Raw genomic sequence first — 23831 nt, forward strand, 5'->3', positions numbered from 1 at the left:
TCGTGTGGGAGCCCCCTGTTCCAGAGACAGGAGAGATCTCACACCAAGCTAAGAACCTTCCCCGGCCCCGACAGTACCCACATACAAAATTTCACACCGATCGGTCCAGTAGTTTCCGATTCCATAGCGGTCGGACAGACAGACAGACAGACAGACGGAAATTCATTTTTATATATATAGATAAGAAATTTAACACACCCTTCGCACACTACTCATATGATAATAAGGCAATCCATGAGACAGATGCGATCAGCTGATTTTTTTTGTTTACCATGTATTTTTGACAATCGATGATCGGGGTGACAGTTGAACACAAAGGAATTTGTTAAGCACCGACGACACTTGACGAAACTTTGTTAAGTTGTACTCACACTGTGTTTACAGTTTTGGCTGTTACCCAGAGCGTTAATGATTAATCATAAATTTAATCATGATTAATGATTAATGATTATGATTAATCAAAATCATTAATCATAATCACAAAAAAATCTCATTTAATCATTAATCATTAATCTTAATCACACTGTTTTTGCAATCTAATCATTAATCAGTAATCACAATCATAAGAAAAAATATTAATCAATCATTAATCATTCATCACCAAAAATGATTCATCATATAAAATATATGATCCAATTCAAATTGATTCAAATGCTGTTCTAAGTAATATAATTTATGATTCTTTTTTCAAAAATCTAGCGGACATTGTTACCTTTTACTTTTGAAACTTCAAAAACACGTTTAACAATAAATATATTTTAATCATTTCCAGTTTTTTGTGATTGATTAATCATGATTAATCATGATTTTTAATCAATGAGCCATTTTTAATCATTAATCATAATCAATAATCACAGATAAAACCAAATTTAATCATTAATCATAATCTTTAATCATCCTAAAAAGCAAATTAATCATTAATCATAATCAGTAATCACCAAAATTGGAATTTTAATCATCAATGATTAATCGTGATTAAAATTTTTGTTAATCATGAACGCTCTGCTGTTACCCCCATCGCGAAAAGTCGTCATGGATTGCCTTATTGTGGTTTCCAGCATTATTGGCATGCGATAGCAGGCAACAGAAAAGAGAAAAGCTCATCTCTAAAAAGGTTTTGCCGAAGAAAGGCGTGGATCGGTGGTTCAAACGGAGATTAAGTTGGTCGGGAGTCGAACCAGAAATGTTGAAGACCGCTAGAGTTGACCGTAAAGTTGTTCACTCTGCTTGATTTCATTTGTTTACCATTAGAGTCAAGCTTTTATAATTGTATTGTTAAAGCAACCTTTGCTAGTTTGTACATTGCATCTATTCAGTTTTTGCAGTGTTGAATTATTGAATTATCGTATATCACCTTTTAATACACCCTAATGTATAGAAAAAATGTAATGCATCAATACATTGATAATGGCAATCTAAAGGATTATTGCATGAGAAGTGTGGAATTACTGCATTTTGCATTGCAAAGGTTGATATTCAGTCTAATTCGTGCAATGATATAATGCTTGTGGTTACTTGGGAAGGATTCGATATCTGGCAGTTCAGAGTTCAGATGTATCTGAAGATGTAGCTGCGTCAATTGCTTGAGCTTGGTGAAATATGCGGAAATGGATCGCAAAGCTAAGGTTCTGTTGGTGAGATTCATTGTGGACGAATGCATTGGATGCGTGAGAGGAAAGGAATAGGCAAAGCCGATGTGGAAGAGCCTAGAAGACGCTTTCATGAAAAAGTCGGTGGAAAGGCAAACGCTCATCAGGAAGCAGATTGCCAGACTTCAGTTGAAAAACGGTGAATCAGTTCGAGGACGTCTGTTGCGGTTCGAAGATTTGGTGCGACAACTCCGTATGGCATGTGCGAAGCTCGAAAAAGTGATGTGTGTTCGCCACTCGACGGACCTGACGTATGAAATGATCTAGGATAGAAATGATGAAAATCCGACTGTTGAGTGAGGAATCGAAGCGTGTGTAACAATAGCAGATCAACGAGGCGCAACCGGTTGCGTTTGTTGGATGCAAGGACGACATGAAGTTCAGAGGTAAGTGCTACATGTGCGGAAAGAAAGGTCATCTTGCTGGATTGCTGGAAGCTAGATAGGAATGCGAATGCGGCGAGTGTTTCCAGTTCCAAAGTGGTCGTTTTCATGGCTAACAGCGGCGTTGCCAAGGAAAAGCGAAAAGATGTTATGTATCAAATTCAAGCTGGACTCCGGAGCAAGCAAACTTCTGGTGAGCTCGTAAAGATATTTGACGGAATTAGGATACTTGACGAAGCCTGTAGTTATCCCAGTTGCCGAGGAAGGTTAATCATTGCTCGAGTATGAAGCTGGAATCGTCGACGGGATGAGTAACTAAGGAGTGACCCCGCAAGCATAAGACGTGAAGGTTGTTGAAGGACTAAGAGTAAACCTCATGTCGGTAAACAAGCTAACCAAGGCAGGCGTAGAAGTACCGTTCGGCAAACAGAAAGCAGCATTGAAAAAGGTTGGACAATTGATTGCAACGGCCTACCTCCAGGGCGATTTGTACGAGCTGGAGATTGAGATACTTCCGGTGATTGCTAGAGCGTCTACAAACCTACGACGACAAGAAATAATGGTAATTCCTATTATCTTCAATCAAAAAGGGGAGAAACTCGAGCTTGCTGGACCTGAGGACGGAGCAGGATATGTTCATATGTCCAGGATGTCGATGATCCATATCCAAGAGACTATGGTGAAAAAGGTGATGATTCTGCGAAAATACCGGTAAGTCCTCAGCAGAAGAAGGCCGTTCCTGATGATGATGCTGAAGTAGAAACTCCTAAGAAGGTCATTGTTGATAAAGAGTTTGGAGTAATGGAAGTAAGTGGAATCGAAAATCAGTAACCTTGGGTCGGTACGGATTTTGAACCGAAAAAGAAAGCTGAGGATACTGAAAGCGAATTTGTTGCGAAGAGCCATAAGGCTAATACAAATTTCGATTTTCTCTTATGTCACCGCCCCCTCGGAAAATTTTGGTCGGAATTCAACATTTTGAGGGGGGCACAAATAAAATGTTCAAGAAAATCAACAAATTTAAGGTGTAATTCGAGTTCCACAGAAACTTTCTTAATAAATCCGATGAGTTTATCTATGTTGCCTAATTGTTTGGATATTTTTCCATCGAATACATTTATTATTTATCATCCTCCCCCTTAACGAGTCAACGAGCGCTGTGACAAAAGAAGAAAATGAGATTTGTTCCTGCCTAATTGTGTCTGGTTGAAACGAAAAAGAAAATGGATGTGTTTGAACGCCGAAAGCAAGGGAGGCCCTACTCCCAGAAAAAGACGGAAGCGATCTGATGACATGAGGAAGCTCAACAGCATCGTACAAAATTCCACGAAAAGAAAAGGAGGGCAAGGATCGATAGATTCCACGATTGAGAGGGGTTGTTGAAGACAAAGCAATCGAGGTCGTGAAAATCACTATCATAGTAGTCGGCGTTACTCTCAATTTTTTAAGTTGTTCATTCCTATTCCAGTTTTCATTAAAGCTAGTTCATTTAATTTGTTTTATTGCTGAGTTTCATTGGCTGTTCGATGGACTACCGGACTGTATCTCTACAGTTTAGAATGTTGATTTGTGACACAAACTTCAGAGTACTTTGAAGGCTATGTTAGGCCTCCATTAGTGTAGCTCTAGGATGAAAACTGCAACAGACTATGATGGGTATAGCATGTCAAGGATCAGTCAAAACTATTGATAATTACCAAAACGATGAATTTTGAGCAAACACATGTAGAATTTATAAAAAATACAAAAAAGCCACGTATTTTCGGCTGCCACCAAAAGGGGGAGGGCGCAAATGGGGAAGTACCATGCATTTCTTAGCACTTAGCTATTCCCCTTGACTATAAAAATACTCCAGGGTTAAATGTTTTAAAACAAAGAAGATATTACATTTCTACCAAAAGAAGATCGTCCCTGGTATTTACGGGTACGGTCGTGGTAATAAATATGTATAAAAACCAAGCATTGAGTCGGTTTTATTTTATAGAGCGACCTTATGCAATTCATTCTAATTGTTATGAGTTATTTAAAAGCCGTTTCTTATGAAAATCTTAAGTTTATTTGGCTGAGTTTACAATTGTAAACTTACTGGATATTTCGGGCAACGATCAAATTTAGGCATGCAAACCGTTCCCTATCACGGACATCAAAATGTAGATAGGAAGGTTTGGGGCATAACGAGCCCCAGGGCCGAAATGATCACTCCGGTTTTTGACGAAACGTTAAAATTCTCTCTCTCAAAACTCATTTTCAAATAAAAATTCTTACACTGTTTCTAATTAAATATCCGCTAATGTAAAGTTTCGACAGAATTGTTGAGCATTATTTGAAAGGGCGTCAGAAACTCCCCTAGCAGCAGTTGCGTTTGATTTTTTACGCTCAAGTTCCGCAATAAAATCGTAAAAATTAACCAGCAATTGTTCCAGAAATTTCATCATGGTTCTCGCTAGAAATTCTCTTTAGAGATTTCGCGTAAAAGATCCCAGCGATAGCAAAAAAAATATTTCCACTAGCAAAACCTCCCACGTAAAATTGTGGCCGCGGGTCCCACGTTTGTGAATCCAACCCAATCCATATCCTTTGGCACATACGCGTATTTCAACTTGCAATCTTCCGCAGTGCTACTTATCCAATTATTTGGAAATAAGACATTATTTAAAAGAAAATAATGAATAAATTTTCCTTTAGATTCCATTTATGCTAATAAAAAATAGATCGTCGTTCAGCCCATAGAAAAGAAAACAAATGAGTCTGAGTATTTGCTTCAACATGGAATATTGCAGAGAGCTTTATCATCAATCAATGGATCAGTTGAGTTTAGATTTGGATTTCTTTGAAGAGTGAGACCAGCACCAGAAATCCTTCATTCAATTAATTTAATTTAATTCAATATCTTTGCAAAGATAAGACTCAAGACAATCATATGCCACACAACTTGATTAAAAGTTGATTTTCTTAAACCACAGGAACATTCTTAACACGCCGAGCCACGCTTGACCTGCTCGGCCCGCCTTATCTGCTATGCTCCACGTCGTCCTATACCATCCGGAATCCTTGTGCAAATTATCTTTGCAGAGCTGCAAAACAACATTCTTGCAATATGCAGTGGCTCCGTATCCTTCCGACTTTGATGCTGCTGGCCTTCTTCTATCAGATTACAAACCCACTGCGACCATTTATTGGTCTATTGTGGTAAGGCTGCTGGTCCAAGTAACCATTTGTATGGACAGGGATTCCTTTATAAACTCCTCTAGGGATACCTCCAGGGATTTTTCAATAAATATCTTCAGAAATTCCACCAGTAATTCCTCCAAGACAGCCGCCAAGAATTCCTCCAGCAATCCCTTCCAAGAATTTCTTCAGCAATACTTCCAAGAAATCCGCCATGAATCTCTCTAGGAATTTCTCCATGATTTTTTGAAGAATTCTATCAGGCATTTCTTACAGAATTCCTACAAAAATACTGACAGGAATTTCTTCAAAAAATTCTTGATGAAAATCTTGAAGGAATTCCTGAAATACTTTCAGGAAGAATTTATGTAGTAATTTATGGAGGAATTGAAAAAAATCCTGGGGGGTTTCTTGGAGGAATTCCTTGCACATTTCCTGTAAGAGTCCGTGAAGTAATTACTGAAGAAGTTCCTAAAATAATTCATGGAGGAATTCTTAAATTATTTCCCGGAACAATTCCTGGAGAAACTACTGTGAAAATTCCTGCAGTTATTCTTGGAGGAGGCACGGTAAAGGCTGGGTATGCTGCGTAATTCAGATCCCATTGTGATCCACTAGCTTCTGCCCAGCAACTCCTATCCCTACCTCGTCGTGGTACCGGCCGGAAACTATGAGCACCCTTAGGGAAGATCGGGTAACCAACCCCAGTTGGTTGTAGGCTGACAGGGAGGGGGGGGGGGTTTGCTTCGGCAAACCTGAGCGTCTGTTCTCCAGGAGGAGCGGCTCATAACAGCGTCTGATCCCCATGTTAGGGGCGGCTGATCAACGTCCGAGTGCCAGGGAAGGACTCTAAGCTCAACTGTGCACTATGGTCCTCCGCAAAGTAGGGGGTTGGTGTCAGGCCTTACGAGCCAGCCGTAAAAAAAAAACATTGTAACGGAAAATCAGCAACAGAATAATACAAACCGAGACCAACGGCAAAGACCCCAGCGAACAAAAAGGACTTGCGATTGGAAACTCGGTACGTGGAACTGCCGATCTCTCAACTTCATTGGGAGCACCCGCGTACTGCCGATATACTGAAGGATCGAGGGTACGGCATCGTAGCGCTGCAGGAGTTGTGTTGGACAGGATCCATGGTGCGAACGTTTAGAGGTAATCATACCATCTACCAGAGCAGCGGCAACATACGCGAGCTGGGAACAGCTTTCATCATGATGGGTGATATGCAGAGGCGCGTGATCGGCGAAAGAATGTGCAGGTTGAGGATCAAGGGCCGATTCTTTAACTTCAGCTAAATGCTCAGGTAGGCCAGAAGGACGAATTCAGACCGACGATTGAAAAGTTCAGCGCCCACCAGCTGACGAACGAAAATGGCCTACGCCTCATCGATTTCGCCGCCTCCAAGAACATGGCCATTCGTAGCACCTTCTTCCAGCACAGCCTCCCGTATTGTTACACCTGGAGATCACCACAACAAACGGAATCGCAAATCGACCACGTTCTGATTGATGGACGGCACTTCTCCGACATTATCGACGTCAGGACCTATCGTGGCGCTAATATCGACTCTGATCACTACCTGGTGATGGTTAAACTGCGTCCAAAACTCTCCGCTATTAACAATGTACAGTACCGGCGGCCGCCCCGGTACGATCTAGAGCGACTGAAGCAACCAGATGTCGCCACCGCATACGCGCAGAATCTCGAGGCAACGTTGCCGGACGAGGGTGTGCTCGATGTGGCCCCTCTAGAGCATGGTTTCCCAAACTGTGGATCGCGACCCCCCAGTGGGGTCGTCGACCATCATCCAGGGGGTCGCGAGGGACAGTAAAATATTTTACTGTAATAGACAACAAATGAGGGAATTTCTATGGGGGGTCGCGAAAACTACGTCTGCTGGCAAAAGGGGGTCGCGTGACCTGAAAGTTTGGGAACCTATGTTCTAGAGGATTGCTGTAGGTACAGTCAAAGCAGCCATCAACAACGCAGCCGAGAGCACGATCGGGTAAGTACGTAGAACAGAGTCGACGAAACGATTGGTTCGAAGAGGAGCACAGAGCGGTTTTGGAGGAGAAGGATGCGCGGGCGGTAATTCTGCAGCATGGCACCCGACAGAATGTGTAGCGATATAGACAGAAGTGGAAACAGCAGATCCGTCTCTTCCGGGAGAAAAAGTACCGCCTGGAAGAAGCGGAGTGCGAGGAAATGGAACTGCTGTGCCGACAGTATCGACCGCACAGAGCTATGGAAAATCATGAACGAGAACAGCTTTCCCGGGAAGCTTACCAGACTGATAAGAGCAACGATGGACGGTGTGCAGAACAGCATAAGGATTTCGGGCGAACTATAGTCAGTTGGGAAGGAAAAGGAATGTTAGAGTATACTGGTTCGAGAGCACTCTGCGTCTCCAAAACCCACACGGACAGGGGTATTTGTTACACGGAGAGGATGGGAGATCTGGGAGTCATCGTTGAGTCGGTGATGCGACCCATGGATAGGGGTTAATTATAGTGTTCGTAAGGTGATAGATTGTGTGCGTTATATACACTGTGCTGTGTAAGTTGGAAGGGAGAGAAACGTCTTTTTTCGATACGTTTCTGGTTCTAGCGATGGATATACATGAGTTGTACAAGCTGTAGCCACTAGACCACCAAGCCCGTCTATAGTGAGGCTTTTTGAGTACCGTAGACTACGTTCTGTGATCATTCATCGTGTATAAAATTTGGTTTATGTAGAAGACAAACCAATTGAGGTCGTTAAAATCACTATCATAGATCATAGTAGTCGGCGTTACCCTCCATTTTTTCAAGTTGTTCATTCCTATTCCAGTTGTCATTAAAGCTAGTTCATTTCATTCGTTTTATTGCTGAGTTTCATTGGCTTTTCGTTGGACTACCAGACTGCAACTTTACAGGTTATGGGCGACACATGAAGAGAAGCTAAGGACACATGAAGTAACCAAGGAGTGGCCCCGCAAGCACAAGACGTGAAGGTTGTTGATGGACTAAGAGAGAACCTCATATCGGTAAGCAAGCTAACCAGGGCAGGCGTAGAAGTATCGTTCGGCAAAAAGGAAGCAGCATTGAAGAAGGTTAGACAATTGAGTGCAACGGCCTACCTCCAAAGCAATTTTTGCGAGCTGGAGATTGAGATACTTCCGGTGATTGCTAAAGCGCCTACAAACCTGTGAAGACAAGAAATAATGGTAATTCCTATTATCTTCAATCAAGAAGGGGAGAAACTCGAGCTTGCTGGACCTGATGACGGAGCAGGGGATGTTCATGTCCAGGATGTTGATGAATCATATTCAAGAGACTATGGTGAAGAAGGTGATGATTCTGCGATTCTGTATTGGTAACAATACATAGGTAGTCGGGTGCCTGAAATTTTTGTCAGTCTTGGTAAGGTGGTATGAACTACCAAACAAGCCTATTCGTTTAAAAGCACAGGTGATACGGCAGAAGTTTCACGCCTTCGATATATTCGTTCAATACATCGCCTACTTGTCTAATTTCATCTCCTATAAAATTTTCACACTTGTTCGCAACCTAGCGAATACTATCGTATCTACCATTTCATTATCCACTTTGATCTCTACTTCCTCATTCTCTGAGTAGAAAAGGATCGATAAAGCCATAAAATGAAAACCCAACCAAAACTTTGCCTAAGATAGAATTTTATTTAAATACGCATTATCCAAAGATAATTGACAAAAACAAAATAAAACACGCTGCTTCTGAGCTTTTTTTGCTCTAGAGAACTAGGTTATTTGACTAAACTAATAGATTCAAAGATGGCATTTGACAGAAAATTTAATAATCTTTCGAATAAGGATCAAAAACCTGAAATAAGTTTGACCATTTTCAAGTTATAGCCAGTTTAACCCTTTGGAGCCGGCCATGAAACCGAGCATAACAAACGTGTTCGACACCAGCGAGGTTGCGTCGACAGCGGCGAAAAAAATCGGCTCCAAAAGGTTAAGGCAATAATAGTCAAAATCATGGAAAGTTCAATAACTACGTAACAGTTGAAAATTGACCATATGCGTAGAACAATTTTTCTCACAATTTTTGGTCCTCTATCACCTTTTAAAGGTTTTCACTCACGAACCTAACACCCTGTGTGTATAAAAACCAGGCTTTGAGTCGGTTTTATTTTATAGAGCGACCTTATGCAATTTATTCTAATTGTTATGAGTCATTTAAAAGCCGTTTTTTAATGAAAATCTTAAGTGTATTTGGCTGAGTGTATAATTGTAAGCTTTCTGGATATTCCGGGCAACGATCAAATTTAGGCATGCAAACCGTTCCCTATTACGGACATCAAAATGTTCAAGACATAACGAGCCCCAGGGGCGAAATGATCACTCCGGTTTTTGTCGAAACCGTTGCAATTAAAGTTAAAATTTTGATCCAACTGTGTGATGAAACCAGTCATCGTTCTGTTTTCCAATGATACCATTTAAATGACTTCAAAATATCAAAAAAAAAATCTATTACATGAAAAAATCGACTAAAAAATTTGCTCTGTTTGAAATGATGTCCATCAGAAACTCATTTTCCGATAAAAATTCTTACACTGTTCTAATAAAATATCCGCTAATGTAAAGTTTCGACAGAATTGTTGAGCATTGTTTGAAAGGGCGTCAGAAACTCCCCTAGCAGCAGTTGCGTTTGATTTTTTACGCTCAAGTTCCGCAATAAAATCGTAAAAATTAACCAGCAATTGTTTCAGAAATTTCATCATGGTTCCCGCTAGAAATTCTCTTTAGAGATTTCACGTAAAAGATCCCAGCGATAGCAAAAAAAAACAATTTCCACTAGCAAAACCTCCCCCGTAAAATTGTGGCCGCGGGTCCCACGTTTGTGAATCCAACCCAATCCATATCCTTTGGCACATACGCGTATTTCAACTTGCAACCTTCCGCAGTGCTACTTATCCAATTATTTGAAAATAAGACATTTTTTTAAAGAAAATAATGAATAAATTTTCCTTTAGATTCCATTTATGCTAATAAAAAAATAGATCGTCGTTCAGCCCATAGAAAAGAAAACAAATGAGTCTGGACTCTGGGTATTTGCTTAAATATGTAATATTACAGAGAGCTTTATCATCAATCATGAATAGTAGATAAATGTTTACTATAGTACACTATACTATACTATACTTTTACAATATTTATGACAAAAAAGGATAAGCAAGTAATTACGCAAATGGTTATAATAAATAAATAAGAAAATGCATTTACTTCTGAGAAATCGTTAAACCACAAAGCAGGATAGCATTACGAGATTGTAGCAACCCAACAGTAATTGCACATGTATCTAACGAATAAAAAAAGAAAATCGTCTCAGCCTTGTCCTTCAACATGCCGACAGTTGTATTCGTTACATGGTTCTTGCGCAAGTTATCTTCTTCCCATGCTCCCGTCTGAGCTCCCGAAGGATACTCGCAAACATAAACTCCCATTATTGCATATCCTCTCATTGCTCGCTCAGTTTGTCTAATGTAAATTGCTTTAGGGGTAATAAAAACACCATGCGCCTCCATGAGATGCTGCAATCCGTTTCAATTCCAGTCAGTCTCTTCGCTTTGTATTTACACACTTATGTATAGCTCAATCACCTTCATCTCCGTACTCCAGACGTAGGTACTCCTTGTTCGGTGTTCCACCAGAAATGGAATGGGGTTGGGGATGACAAAGGTACTACGTTTCCCTAATTATCCACTTATGCGAGCTGCTTCCTGCTGCTTCACAACGATGTAGATAATCAATCTTGTGGCTCGATTCGTCGGAATGATAGAGACACCTTTAAAACTAAATATCGAACCAATAGTAACTGACTGCGATGGTGACGCGACTAATCCATTTAGGAGGGACTGCACTAGAGCCGGAATCACTAGTTTCCATTGACACGCCGGACCACAACGACGTCCCTCGCTACCACACAACCACTTAGACCACCACCCCCTCTCTAGACAAAGACGGACCGGGATCGACCGGGATACAGGTGCTACGGAAAGATGCGACCGAACCGAACGAACCGCGAACGGGAAATGAGCGAACAAGGAAAACCCTTTTTGCCAGAGTGCAACCCGACCGAACCATCGTCAGCTGGGAAACACTTCAGGGGAGAGTAGTGATGGCACAGCAGAGAGCGCCGTCGTCGGATTTATTCTATGAACGATGGCTATGTTGCACCTTTAGGCTACGTGCAGCGCTGCATTATCAACAGGAGATGCACATAGCAATAACCATATTGCACCCGGTGATGATGTCGTCGTCGTCGTCGCTACATAACCACCAGTAGCGAAGCCGACCGTGAATTATTCATGTGTCTCTATGCCGTTTCGCGAAGATTTCAGCTGTTTTTAGAATCCGTATTTATACGTAACGCTATCCAAGCCTAGGAAATTACGAAATATATATTCGGATAGGAAGCTAATTAAAATAAAGTGTTGCTCTTTACTTATAACTTAGTTATACATATGTTGATAATCGAGTATGCATTAGATCTGAGTAGCTCATAAGTGAAACAGAGGCATAACATTCCGTCTAAGTGAGATCAGCTATCTCAAAGTTGGTTTTATGATTTCTTTGGCTTTACACACTTAAATTAAATCGCCGACCCCAGCAAACGGATTGCCGAGAATGCAACAGCTGAGAATCCAGTAATAATTTTCACTGAATCTCGGTAAAAGTTTTACCGAGATGTCGTTAAAACTTTGCCGAGATCTCGGTAATCCAACTTTTTACCGAAATATCAGCAAAGTTCACCGAGACTCGGTAATGGTTTACCGAAATCTCGGTAAAATTTTTACCGAGAATCAGTAAATATTTTACCGAGATATCAGCTGTTGGATTCTCGGTAAACCGTTCACCGAGATAAATTTCTGAATTTAAGTGTGTAGAGAGAAGTTTACTGCTTTGGCTAAGAGGCATCAACTTTTGGCCCTGGGAACCCAAAATTTCAAAATCCAAAGAAATAAAATATTCAAAAGACACATATCAATCCACCTAGCAGTGATAGTGTCTTTTTCGTAGAATACGTTCTTCAGCATTTGTAGCAACCACCGGCATAAGCCAAAATTCCTAATATTCAGTTATAGTCCGATTCATAATTCCTACTTACAGAGATAATCACGTTCAAATGTACCGTCTTTGGGGGTGACAATGGATCGAGTTACGTACAAAAGGCTGAATTACGAAAGGCTGAAATAACCAAAGGCTGAAATAGTTATTCGGCTAGTTTTCAAACACACTAGCCTAAAGACTAACCTCAACACTAACAACTCAGACAAACAGATAACTACTATTGGGCATAATTACATACATCCATTGATTTAATGATCTATTTGAAAATTTGCTTGTTGGTCAATTACCCAGCCGTGGCACTCGCATTGATTTTACTTGAGCTTGACGATTGAGCGTCCTACCGTCCCTAGTTCATGGTTGGCCAAATTATGCCATTTTGGGGAAACATGCTTCAGTTACTATGTTCTGAATCGGAAAGTTTTACGACTGGCCATAATGCTATGGATTATTGAATGCCTAGATTACTAAGACAGTAATTTTCAAAAGAATAGCATAGAAGGGAAAATCTCTGATGATATTGTTTAAGTAGCCGTTGTGATAACAATCTCCAAAACAACATGGCTCGAAAGAATAGCTCGTGTTTAAAGAAGAATAAATTAACTATATGAATATTATCAGTTCCTTTTTGTGTTCGTTGGTATGCATCATTAGTCTTTTCACTAAATGCTCAGTTTCGAAACTAGGCCCTGGGGGTTACGCGTGCGATTTGCGTTCGGATCAAGAACTTTTCATAAAGAAAATTTTCTTGACTTCCTTAGGCATTGAGTATATTCGCACCTGTTACACGATATGCCAAAGCTGAGAAGCAGGCTCGATCTCAGTTCGGGCGTTACTCCAAGAAAAAGAAATAGTGCTATACTGCCGTTATAAGCATAGTTGTCCCATGTTACTTTTTGACGATTTTGACTTTTTTGCTCCAGGCGCTCTATTTTTACCTATATTTTCATATAACATCAAAAAATAACATACTTTGTTCGAAGACTCAATAAAAAGCATGTCAAGTCAAATTGTCCCACTGTTGAATTTCTACGCATGTCTGTCCCACAACTGAAATTCTACGCATAACAGTCCCACTATAATATTTCTACGTAAAACCGATACATTAAGCATTTTTTGTAACTTACTTCACCTAATAGCATGGCTATTTCAATACTGCATGGTATAAACTCTTCTTTTATGTTGGCATTACGCTCCAGCTGGAACGAAACTAGTTTTCCAGTTAAACAAAAACTGTTATTTCTTCGCAATTTGCAGTTTCAATCTAAATTCAAATATTGCAGCAATGCGCGTTGAGCTCATAAACCAAACATAACATTTTAACTTAATTAAGAGACTCAAATGTCGTGAAGCATGACGAAGCCGATCCAATATAATGACAAAGAGGCTGCTGTATTGAATGACTGATATATTTGAAAATTTCCAGAATTTAAGCAAGCTTGAAATATTGTTGGTAAGTCAGTTGATGCGTTTCACTTTTTTATTTCAATATGTTATCCCAATATTTTAGAAAATAAAAGGAACACTTTTGGGTTAAACCCAAATCGAAGATGAACTACTGGAGGTACTGAACAAGCAATCAATATATCAATTGAGGAGAGATCAACCGAGTAAGTGAATTGAAGAATAAGTGAGTGACTTGTTGAGCGAGATTTTGTAAGTGTGTGGGTTGATTTGTAAATGAGTAAGATGATAAGCCTGTGATTTGATAAGTGAGTTGGTTTATTATTGGGATGATGGGTAAGTGAGTGACTGTTTTGAATGAATGTTTTAATGAGTTATTGAGTAACTTGATAAACAAGTTACCTAGACGCTCAGAGACTTGATGAGTAAGTGGATTCTTGAGTAAACTGTTGTTAGTATGTGTTGTGTCCTAGATAAGCGGCTTTCTGTGTATATGTAAAATAAATGATAGAGCCCAAAAGCATTATATTCTTATTATTGTATTTGTATTAAAAGTGAACATAGTACTGTAACTGTTTGTTTTCGAATAGGATGAATATAGAACCGTAACATTACCAACGGCATTCTGACGCTTTATATTCAAATAAAGATTCATGAAGCATGAAGCCTCTAATGGCAAATAATTCCCAATTTTTGCTGGGGCTCCTATTCATATGACCAAAACAAAGAGAGGAAGGCATGGTGCAGAATGTTTGGAAACTTCAGCTGTTGTATTTCTAAACATATTTTATTTCAATGATATGTACATATTTCTTGTCATTTAAAATTAATACAAAAGCTTAATCAGTTGTATGCTTTGTTGGTCATTAGGCAAAATAGACCATTAGGCCGCAACGGTCATTAGGCCGAAAAATTCAGTAGGCCGAATAGATAATTAGGCCGAAACGAACGTTAGGGCCTAATAATTCAGGTATAGCACAAGGTCATTTCGCCGAGATCTGGCCAAAATACCATTTCGGCCTGAAGACCTTTTCGGCCTAAAGACCTTTTCGGCCTGAAGACCTTTTCGGCCTAAAGACCTTTTCGGCCTAAAGACCTTTTCGGCCTGAAGACCTTTACGGCCTAAAGACCTTTTCGGCCTAAAGACCTTTTCGGCCTAAAGACCTTTTCGGCCTAAAGACCTTTTCGGCCTAAAGACCTTTTCGGCCTAAAGACCTTTTCGGCCTAAAGACCTTTTCGGCCTAAAGACCTTTTCGGCCTAAAGACCTTTTCGGCCTAAAGACCTTTTCGGCCTAAAGACCTTTTCGGCCTAAAGACCTTTTCGGCCTAAAGACCTTTTCGGCCTTAAGACCTTTTCGGCCTAAAGACCTTTTCGGCCTAAAGACCTTTTCGGCCTAAAGACCTTTTCGGCCTAAAGACCTTTTCGGCCTAAAGACCTTTTCGGCCTAAAGACCTTTTCGGCCTAAAGACCTTTTCGGCCTAAAGACCTTTTCGGCCTAAAGACCTTTTCTGCCTAAAGACCTTTTCGGCCTAAAGACCTTTTCGGCCTAAAGACCTTTTCGGCCTAAAGACCTTTTCGGTCTAAAGACCTTTTCGACCTAAAGACCTTTTCGGCCTAAAGATCCTTTCAGCCTAAAAACCTTTTCGGCCTCAATTCATTTTCAATTCAATTCAATTCATTTTCGGCCTAAAGACCTTTTCGGCCTAAAGACATTTTTGGCCTAAACACCTTTTCGACTTCATGCCTTTTTCGGCCTAATGATCAATCCGGTTTAATGACGTTTTTGGCCTAATAACTTATTCGGCCATATATGTAAAGTCCCAACTAACAAAAGTAGCTGCATAAGAGCTTATAGAACAAACGCTTATGTAAAAGTGGTTTATTAAGCTCTTATACAGCAAACATGTTAGTTGGGGTAAATATTTTGATGTAACAATATTTTGCGGTCAAACGACGTTTTTCCGACCAAACGATTGTCGGCCTGGCGACCTTTTCGACCTAACAACATTTTCGGCCCAATGACCTTTCCGACCTTATAACGTTTTTGGCCTAACGTTCGAATCGCTTATTTCGATAATACTGTATATAGGGTATCGGGATGCTTCGTTGGCATAGTCCCCTCGTTCGGCCTATCTTAACGTTACCCAAAAACTCAAACAAACATGCCGAACTGGATATCGGAAAAGCTTTGCACCAAACAACTGTAACATTTCGTTTCAATTTTAGCACTTTAATGTATTAAAATTGTATGAAAATGTCACTTTGTTTAGCTTTTGTAGAAGCCATGATTCTTCGGCTTAGTGGGTAGTATATACACATGATCATAAATGGCATGATTCTGGAATATTTCGAATTGCCTTTTCAATAACTGAACATTTTATGCGACGGTCAAAGATGCTAGTTTGAATTTGTATGTTTGTTTTTAACGAATAATAACTATTTTATAAATTAAATGTGGGCCGAATATTGAGGACATTTTTTTCACTATGTACCCAAATCTTGGCCCATCAGTAAAGTGACGTCAAAAACACCGATAAAGTGACGCCAACAACATTGCTTGCGTAAGAACCAGAAAGGACGAACAGAAAAATAGATTTTGTATGCGGTGACTGTAAAAATATAACACAATAATCGGGTTGCATTGTTTTCGTTACTAAAAAAGAAAGAACTTTAGTTTAAGTGATTTATTTATAGTTTTTTTTTTGAAAATTTGGCTCCGAAAATGTAATTTGAAAGTATGATTGGTGAACAAACAGAGATAATACCTCAGCAGAAATATTGAAAAAATGAGATAATAAGTGGTTCTAGTGCATGGAAAGCAATAGGCCAACGTTGTATCCACTAATAGGCCGATTTTTGTACCATAGACCAACGTTGCATACCATCGCATCGAATCTTTTCAACTTAATTAAGTAAATTCTTGAATATCTGCATTAGTTTACTTCCAATTGGTGAAACATGCATTGCCTAGAGTACGTAATAGGGTCAACATATTATTTTTAGTGCTATTGATTCATGACTTATGGTCAAAATTGTCAAGGCGGTTTGCAAATTAGGCCAAGGAATGATCCATATACCCTACAATACATATTTCGACGTAAACTGCGATGGAAGAGCTATTTAAGTAAAAAAATGAATCCATTTTCGTAATTAATACATTTAAATATCCCCGACTTATTTCTTTAATGGAGATTTGTGGCCCAATGAAGAATTCTTTGTTTGCTGGAAAGTCTCCTCAGACTGGAGTGAGAATCGAAGTCACACTACGTGGATATCAATACGCCTGAATTGCTGGCGCTGCTAACCGCACAACAACGAAACCCATACTTTATAACTCACTTACTAACTCACTAATGCACTCACTCCTACGGAACAAATCTCACATGATGATGATGATGATGATGATGATTGTGTACCCACCATCAGCACAAGGATTACCTATGGCTGCAGAGTCATACCGGAACGGAATGATCTACCTGATGGTTTGTTGTAGCAGGGTAAGCTAAATTCACTGGATACCTTCGGAAAACAACATGATAATTGTTATCTCGTGACAAAGTCTGGCCACCCCACGAACATTTGCCCGGAAACCAGTTCATTTAACTTCCTTAGGCTACCCCTCCGAAATCCCCATATATGTCATGTTCAAATATAAAAAGTAATAATAAGGAACGAACTCACCGGGTAATCCTGACCAGCTGGTTTTCTATGTTTGGCTTTGGTCTCAGCATGCAAACGGTCCAACCATATTAAATGTGCACTCGTTCACACCGCTCGTTGATTCTCCGATCGTCCATCGAAGAATCCGAAAAAAATACATAATCGAGAATACCCGACGCACTGAAAAACAATCTCTTGGATACTAGCATTTCCGAACTCGGAATAACGACGAACACGAGCACCACGATGCGGGCAATGTGGTCTCTTGCCACCGAGCCATCGTCGATCATTTACACAAAGTGCGAACAAAAAACACAATGAAAAATACGAAAACGCGGTAAAGACGAAATGCGGCGTGTTTCAGCCTCCACGCCCTGCTTGTCACTGACGACCGACGACCGTTCACTCTTCCATCAGCATTCCACTCAAGTACAAACTAAAAACACAAAGAAAAATGCAAAAAACGCGAGAACGACGAAATGCGGCATGTTTCCGCCTCCGCGCCCTGCTTGTCACTGCTCCTACGGAACAAATCTCACATACTCATAAACCAACAAACTCACTTACTCACCATGTCACTCACTGAAGTCAGTGAAGTCAATTCACTTCATTAACTCATGTACTTACTATCCCACACACACTCACCAATTTAACAATTCTCTTACCAACGCATAAAAATTAACGGGGCAACTCTCTGTAAGCTGTAACTTTCCTAATTCATAACTGACTCACTCACCAACTCACTTAAGGACCAACGTCATGGAATCCCGCTTCAACAGTGCATCAGAACTTCAGACGCACAAATCTCAAGAAGCAAACTTCAAACGACAGTGCATTTTATTATTCTGTTCTTGCTCACTTGTAATAAGCTTTAAATAAAAAGATCAGGTGTGCTGGTTTTGTTTACGAAGAGATTTGTGCGCTCAAAATCGTGAGTAGGTGCCGAAGTCGGCCATTGTGGTGGCCATTTTGGGATTCTAACAAGTCTGTCCTTAATCTTGAAGTACCTCATATTCATCCTCTCATCAATTCACTTATCAACTTCTTTTTCACCAACTCACTCACCTAGTTGCTACTTACCAGATTATGAAGAAAGTGCTAAAATGTGATGTCATTCTTATGTTGTCTTTCGGCTCCGTTTTGCCTCGAGACATTTGAGCCTTATACATGAGAGTCTTATAATGTTATAAGAGAAGCTAATATAGTTTGTTATTAAAAAAAATATAACAAAAAAAGTACAGAACAGACCACATCGAGCGTGAAAAGAGACGACTAAATATGGTGGGACTGATATGCGTAGAAATTTCGTTAACAGGACCACATTTCTAGGCATAACAGTCCCACTAATCTTTTTTTTTTACTAAAAACACTATATTTTTAAAAATATTTGATTGGAAATACCTCAGGCATGAAAATATAAGCAATTTCTAACGATACTATGAAAACTTAAATCCGATTTGTTGCACCGTTTGGCCAAAAAACATGAAAAACCTGTTTGAAACTTCAATCGCGATTTTCTCAGCTTCAAGTTTTTCAACATGGGACAACTATGCGTAGAACGGCAGTATAACTTATATGCATTTCCATATTTTCAGCCTTTTCAACTTTCAGCCTTTTGTAATTTCAGCCTTATGATACACTTTCTTGATTTCAGCCTTTTATGCATTCAGCCTTTTGAAATTCAGCCTTATGTTACAATCCCCAATGGGTCAGAGGGGCGAGATTGGTTCGAAACATTATCCGAAGTATCTAATCAAATCTAGCGAAAATCGAATCAAAAATTTAATAATGTCATCCTCGAAGTTGCCAGCAGTTCCCGTGAAAATAAAAATTAGGTTTTTAGAGCAATTTGTTGATTCTTGATAAATCATCGAAAAAAGCTTGAATAAAAAATGTCACTCTTAGGGCTCGATGAAATATCACACTTTTTGGTGGATTGATACTATTTAGAATCTCAAAATCATATTTAACATATAGTATATTATTGGTAAGTAGTATCAACCTTGACCAGAACATTATTAACTTGCTTTGTTGTCAATGCGGAACAAATTCGGTTACGTGCATTACCAAAGATCACATTCCAGTGATCAAAGGATTTTTTTCATACAAAGAAGCAAAATTTAAAACACTATTTTTAAAGACATATAATTTTTGAACTTTTATATTGCTAATTTTGAGAAAATTGTCCACTACGGAAGATTGAAAAACTACCGCAGTTGTCAGACTGATGATTTTCACCAAGGACGAATTTCGCACCAACTCGCCTTCGGGGTTGGCAGCACCCCCTCAGAATGTTATGAAATTTTGTATGTTTCAAGACTTTACCTTTTCAAGCAACTTTGCGTATTTTGTTTTTTTTTCAAAATTAACCTAGACTAACATTTAAAATGAGTCAAAGTTCTTTAACCGTTTTTTTTTCACAAAAAATAACTCGAATATGATAAGATGTACAAAAAAGTGATGTATGGGTGACATTTAGAGAATTGTCCACGCTTTCATGAAAAAATATTTTAAAAATTCTAAATACATTTTTACACGCTAAAAATATATTTTTAAAATTAAAAGTCAATTTACAGAAAATGCCCACTTTTTTATGTTTTGATTTTTTTCCAAGAAAGTCAATATTTTTGCCTAACTTCCCTCCATACATCACAAGATGGGCACTTTCAAGAAAAAAAAGTTTTTCTAACAAAAACTTTTTCATGTTAGTTTTTTAGCGTGTTGCGCATTAGCCGTTTTTTCACAAAAAAAAAATAACTCGAATATGATAAGTTGTACAAAAAAGTGATGTATGGGGGACTTTTAGGGGATTGTCCAAGCTTTCAAGAAAACATATTTAAAAAATATAAAAAAATGTTTTACACGCTAAAAAATATCTTTTCAAAATTAAAAGTCAATTTACAAAAAAAAGTCCACTTTTTTATGTTTTGAATTTTTTTTTCCCAAGAAAGACAATATAGTTGCCTAACTTTCCTCCATACATCACAAGATGGGCACTTTGAGGGAAAAAAATTTTTTTCTAAAAAAAACCTTTTTATTTTATTTTTTTTTTGCGTGTTGTGCATTAACTTGTACAGTAATGTATCCAGAATCCTAATGACAATCCATTAAAACTTAATGGGCTCAACTACTTTTTTAATATCTTAACGTGCTTGACATTGAAAACGTGCTTGATATTGGAAAGGGCTCAAGACAAATTTGCTTTTAGGGTTTTATATCAATGAAAACGCTTGTGTATTGATGAAATATGTACATATGTATTATATGTGTATTCAATTATTTTCTTTTCTACAATATATACATCCTTCTTTTATACATTCTTTTGTAACGTTTTTTGAATATTAGATCTTTAGTCTATCTGAAACAAAGTAAACTTTTTTGGATTATCTTTTGAATTCGAAAACTTCTTCGCTTCAATTTGATTTTCAGAAATTGGCACAAATGAATGAAATTTTTGTGTACCAGGTATTGTTTTTACGTGACTGTATGTGTATAGTTCTTCAAGTTCATCCGTCATTTTTGCATATTGTTCATTTGAAATAAAGCAGAAATTCAATTTTGTTATATGTATATCTGACTGTTTAACTGCCCAGTCATACAGTTCTCGAGGAGTTGTGATTGTGTTTCCATAATCTCGAGCAAGACTCGCTCGTTTTGCCATTCGCTTGAGAGTATCTCCAACAGCGTCACATGGACCTTTGCCATGTGAAGTTGCGAAGAAGTGCCATTCTGCTTCCAATCCATAATTCGACCGAAAACTGCACAAACTGGCAAATTTTTTTTTGTTCTTATAATGAGCTGCTGCTCCATCTGACATGAAAGTAATTTTTGAGAAATCAATCGATTGTTTAATGAAATCCAGCAGTTTTGATATAAATAACTGAACTGCTGTAGTATCGTGTGTAAGTACTTCAGATATTATTATAAAGCTCAAGTTTTCCAACTTATTTTCTTTTCTGTAGTACACTTCAAAGGGGTGAATGGTAGCTTGAGAATTATTCCAATGGTAACCTTGAGCTGAATTTTGAATGATAAATGAATAATTTTCTGAAAAGTCACAAATTGTTAATACTTCACCCTGTTTAAGAGATTCTTTTCCATCCCGCAAAAATGAGGATTGTTCTTTATAAATGAAATCATGAGTTATAAGGTTATCAACTTTTTCTACAAAATACGGAACAAACTCGTCTATAGTCTTAGTAATAGTTTCCAAATTGCATCGATCAGTGGTTAGCCATTGTTGAAATAAAACCGATTCTTTATCATTCGCTTCTAATAATGATGTTAGTTCACTGGTTCTAGGCACACAATAATACAATTTCAGCAAACAGAATGCTGTTTTAAGCATTCAGATATCAAAACAAGCTGAGAAACAGGTTCTATTCCAGTTGGGATGTAACGCCAAGAAAAAGAAGGCACCCAATCAAACAAAGTTGTAATGCCCATTGAGTGTTATTAAATGGGTATAAGGATTCATGATACATCCTGTACGAGTGAATGCGCAACACGCTAAAAAAATAACATGAAAAAGTTTTTGTTAGAAAAACTTTTTTTCCTTAAAAGTGCCCATCTTGTGATGTATGGAGGAAAGTTAGGCAACAATATTGACTTTCTTGGAAGAAAATTTCAAAACATAGAAAAGTGGGCATTTTCTGTAAATTGACTGTTAATTTTAAAAATATATTTTTTAGCATGTAAAAATGTATTTAGAATTTTTAAAATATTTTTTCATGAAAGCTTGGACAATTCTCTAAAAGTCCCCTATACAACACTTTTCTATAGGTCTTGTCATTTTTGAGTTACATCGATTTTAAAAAATTCTTCGAAAAAAAATTAGGCCCTCTTCAAATGTTACTCTTGAAAATTTTCGAAAATTTAAGTATGCAAAGTTGCTTATAAAAACCTAGTCTTTATGCCCACCAAGTTTCATTCGATTCTGAGAGGGTATTGCCAACCACTGGTCGAGTCGAGGCGCGAAATTCGTCCAAGGTAGCATTAATTGGGATTGTAACATCAGGCTGAATTTCAAAAGGCTGAATACGAAAGGCTGAAATCAAGAAAGTGTAGCAGGCATTTCTCAACCGACACAATCAAGCAGTCTCATGAACCGGATATGTCCCGGGTGCCCCCAGGGATGTGGCCCAAGTGGCCATTAAGGTGGCCCACACTTATATGAAAAACAAAAATTTCGAAAAATGCTAAGTCTTACCTCCTCAATCAGTTGTTTTGGACTCCCAGAATCTACGTTCAAAATTTGAGCAAAATCGGTTGAGCCTAAGGGGGCGCTCAAAACGCTTGAAGTTTGTATGGGAAAACTTGGCCAAATGTATGCAGAAATTTTAAGTTTTCGAATTTTGCCGCTAGGTGGCGTTCAATAATCAAACCCTTTGGTATTATTGTAGGTGACTATATGCCAAACAACTTTGTCGAAGACCGCAAGTTGATCCAACGTCTGTGAAAAAAGTTATACCCTAGGAAAAGTGAGGATAAACTTTATTTTTATTTTTCCAATACATGTAAAGGAATAATATCAATAATGAAATCTCAATACTTTGCCTCACTTTGCCTAGGGTATAACTTTTTTCACAGACGTTGGATCAACTTGCGGTCTTCGACAAAGTTGTTTGGCATATAGTCACCTACAATAATACCAAAGGGTTTGATTATTGAACGCTTACAGCGCCACCTAGCGGCAAAATCCGAAAACTTAAAATTTCTGCATACATTTGGCCAAGTTTTCCCATACAAACTTCAAGCGTTTTGAGCGCCCCCTTAGGCTCAACCGATTTTGCTCAAATTTTGAACGTAGCTTCTGGGAGTCCAACACAACTGATTTAGGAGGTAAGACTTGGCATTTTTTGAAATATTTGTTTTTCGTATAAATGTGGGCCACCTTAATCAACACTTTAGTGAAAAATCATTTTTCGGTTTGTTAGTGTACATCTTTTCAATGCATTTTGCATGTATTTCATAAAAAATTCATAATACAACTAAGTAGTAGCATATTAGTGCAGTTTAATAGTAGCTATCTTAGCTTCATGTCATGTTGCCCCACAAATGAGGTACTTGCAAGAAGCATGTTTTTCGTACCTCCTAATTAGGTGGCAACATATGTATTTCGGTAATTCAAGTGCTGCCTAGCGAAGTCCGGTTGGGGACTTGTTTTGAGGAGACGAGACTTTTGAGCAACACCCGTTTTCTAAAACTCGATGGTCAAATTTTTCCCATATTGTCGTCGCGGTTGAAACCCGAAGTTTCCCCACACCCGACAATCGAATTTTCTCAAAATCCATACGTGAAACGTAACGTCGGACGTAGTGCGCTGGTCAGCGGACCTGGCCCTCTATCCAGCGCACTGTGCCCGACGTACGTCCGACACACGGTTTAGGAGAAAAATCGATTTTCGTTTGTCAAAAACTCCGATTTTCAACTGCACGAACAATATTTATTAGGATGCCAATTGGGTTGTT

The 23831-nt window shown here is 38.7% G+C and overlaps 1 protein-coding gene across 2 annotated transcripts in view; it reads right to left on the reverse strand.

Moving 5' to 3' along the window:
• The window catches only part of LOC109429886 (excitatory amino acid transporter), a 53777-nt gene extending 42433 nt beyond the window's left edge, over window positions 1–11344 (reverse strand). Inside the window, exon 1 of one of the 2 annotated variants that reach the window (XM_029873494.2) lies at window positions 10810–11344. Coding sequence is in view for 1 of the 2 variants with exons in the window: in XM_029873493.2 (XP_029729353.2) it covers window positions 10829–10834 (6 nt within the window). In the remaining variant the exon portion in view is untranslated. The remainder of the gene's footprint in view (window positions 1–10809) is intronic. The other variant, XM_029873493.2, reaches the window with a different exon arrangement.
• Window positions 11345–23831: the final 12487 nt, after the last annotated feature.

This window comes from Aedes albopictus, chromosome 2 (assembly GCF_035046485.1).
Source record: "Aedes albopictus strain Foshan chromosome 2, AalbF5, whole genome shotgun sequence".
NCBI lineage: Eukaryota > Metazoa > Arthropoda > Insecta > Diptera > Culicidae > Aedes > Aedes albopictus.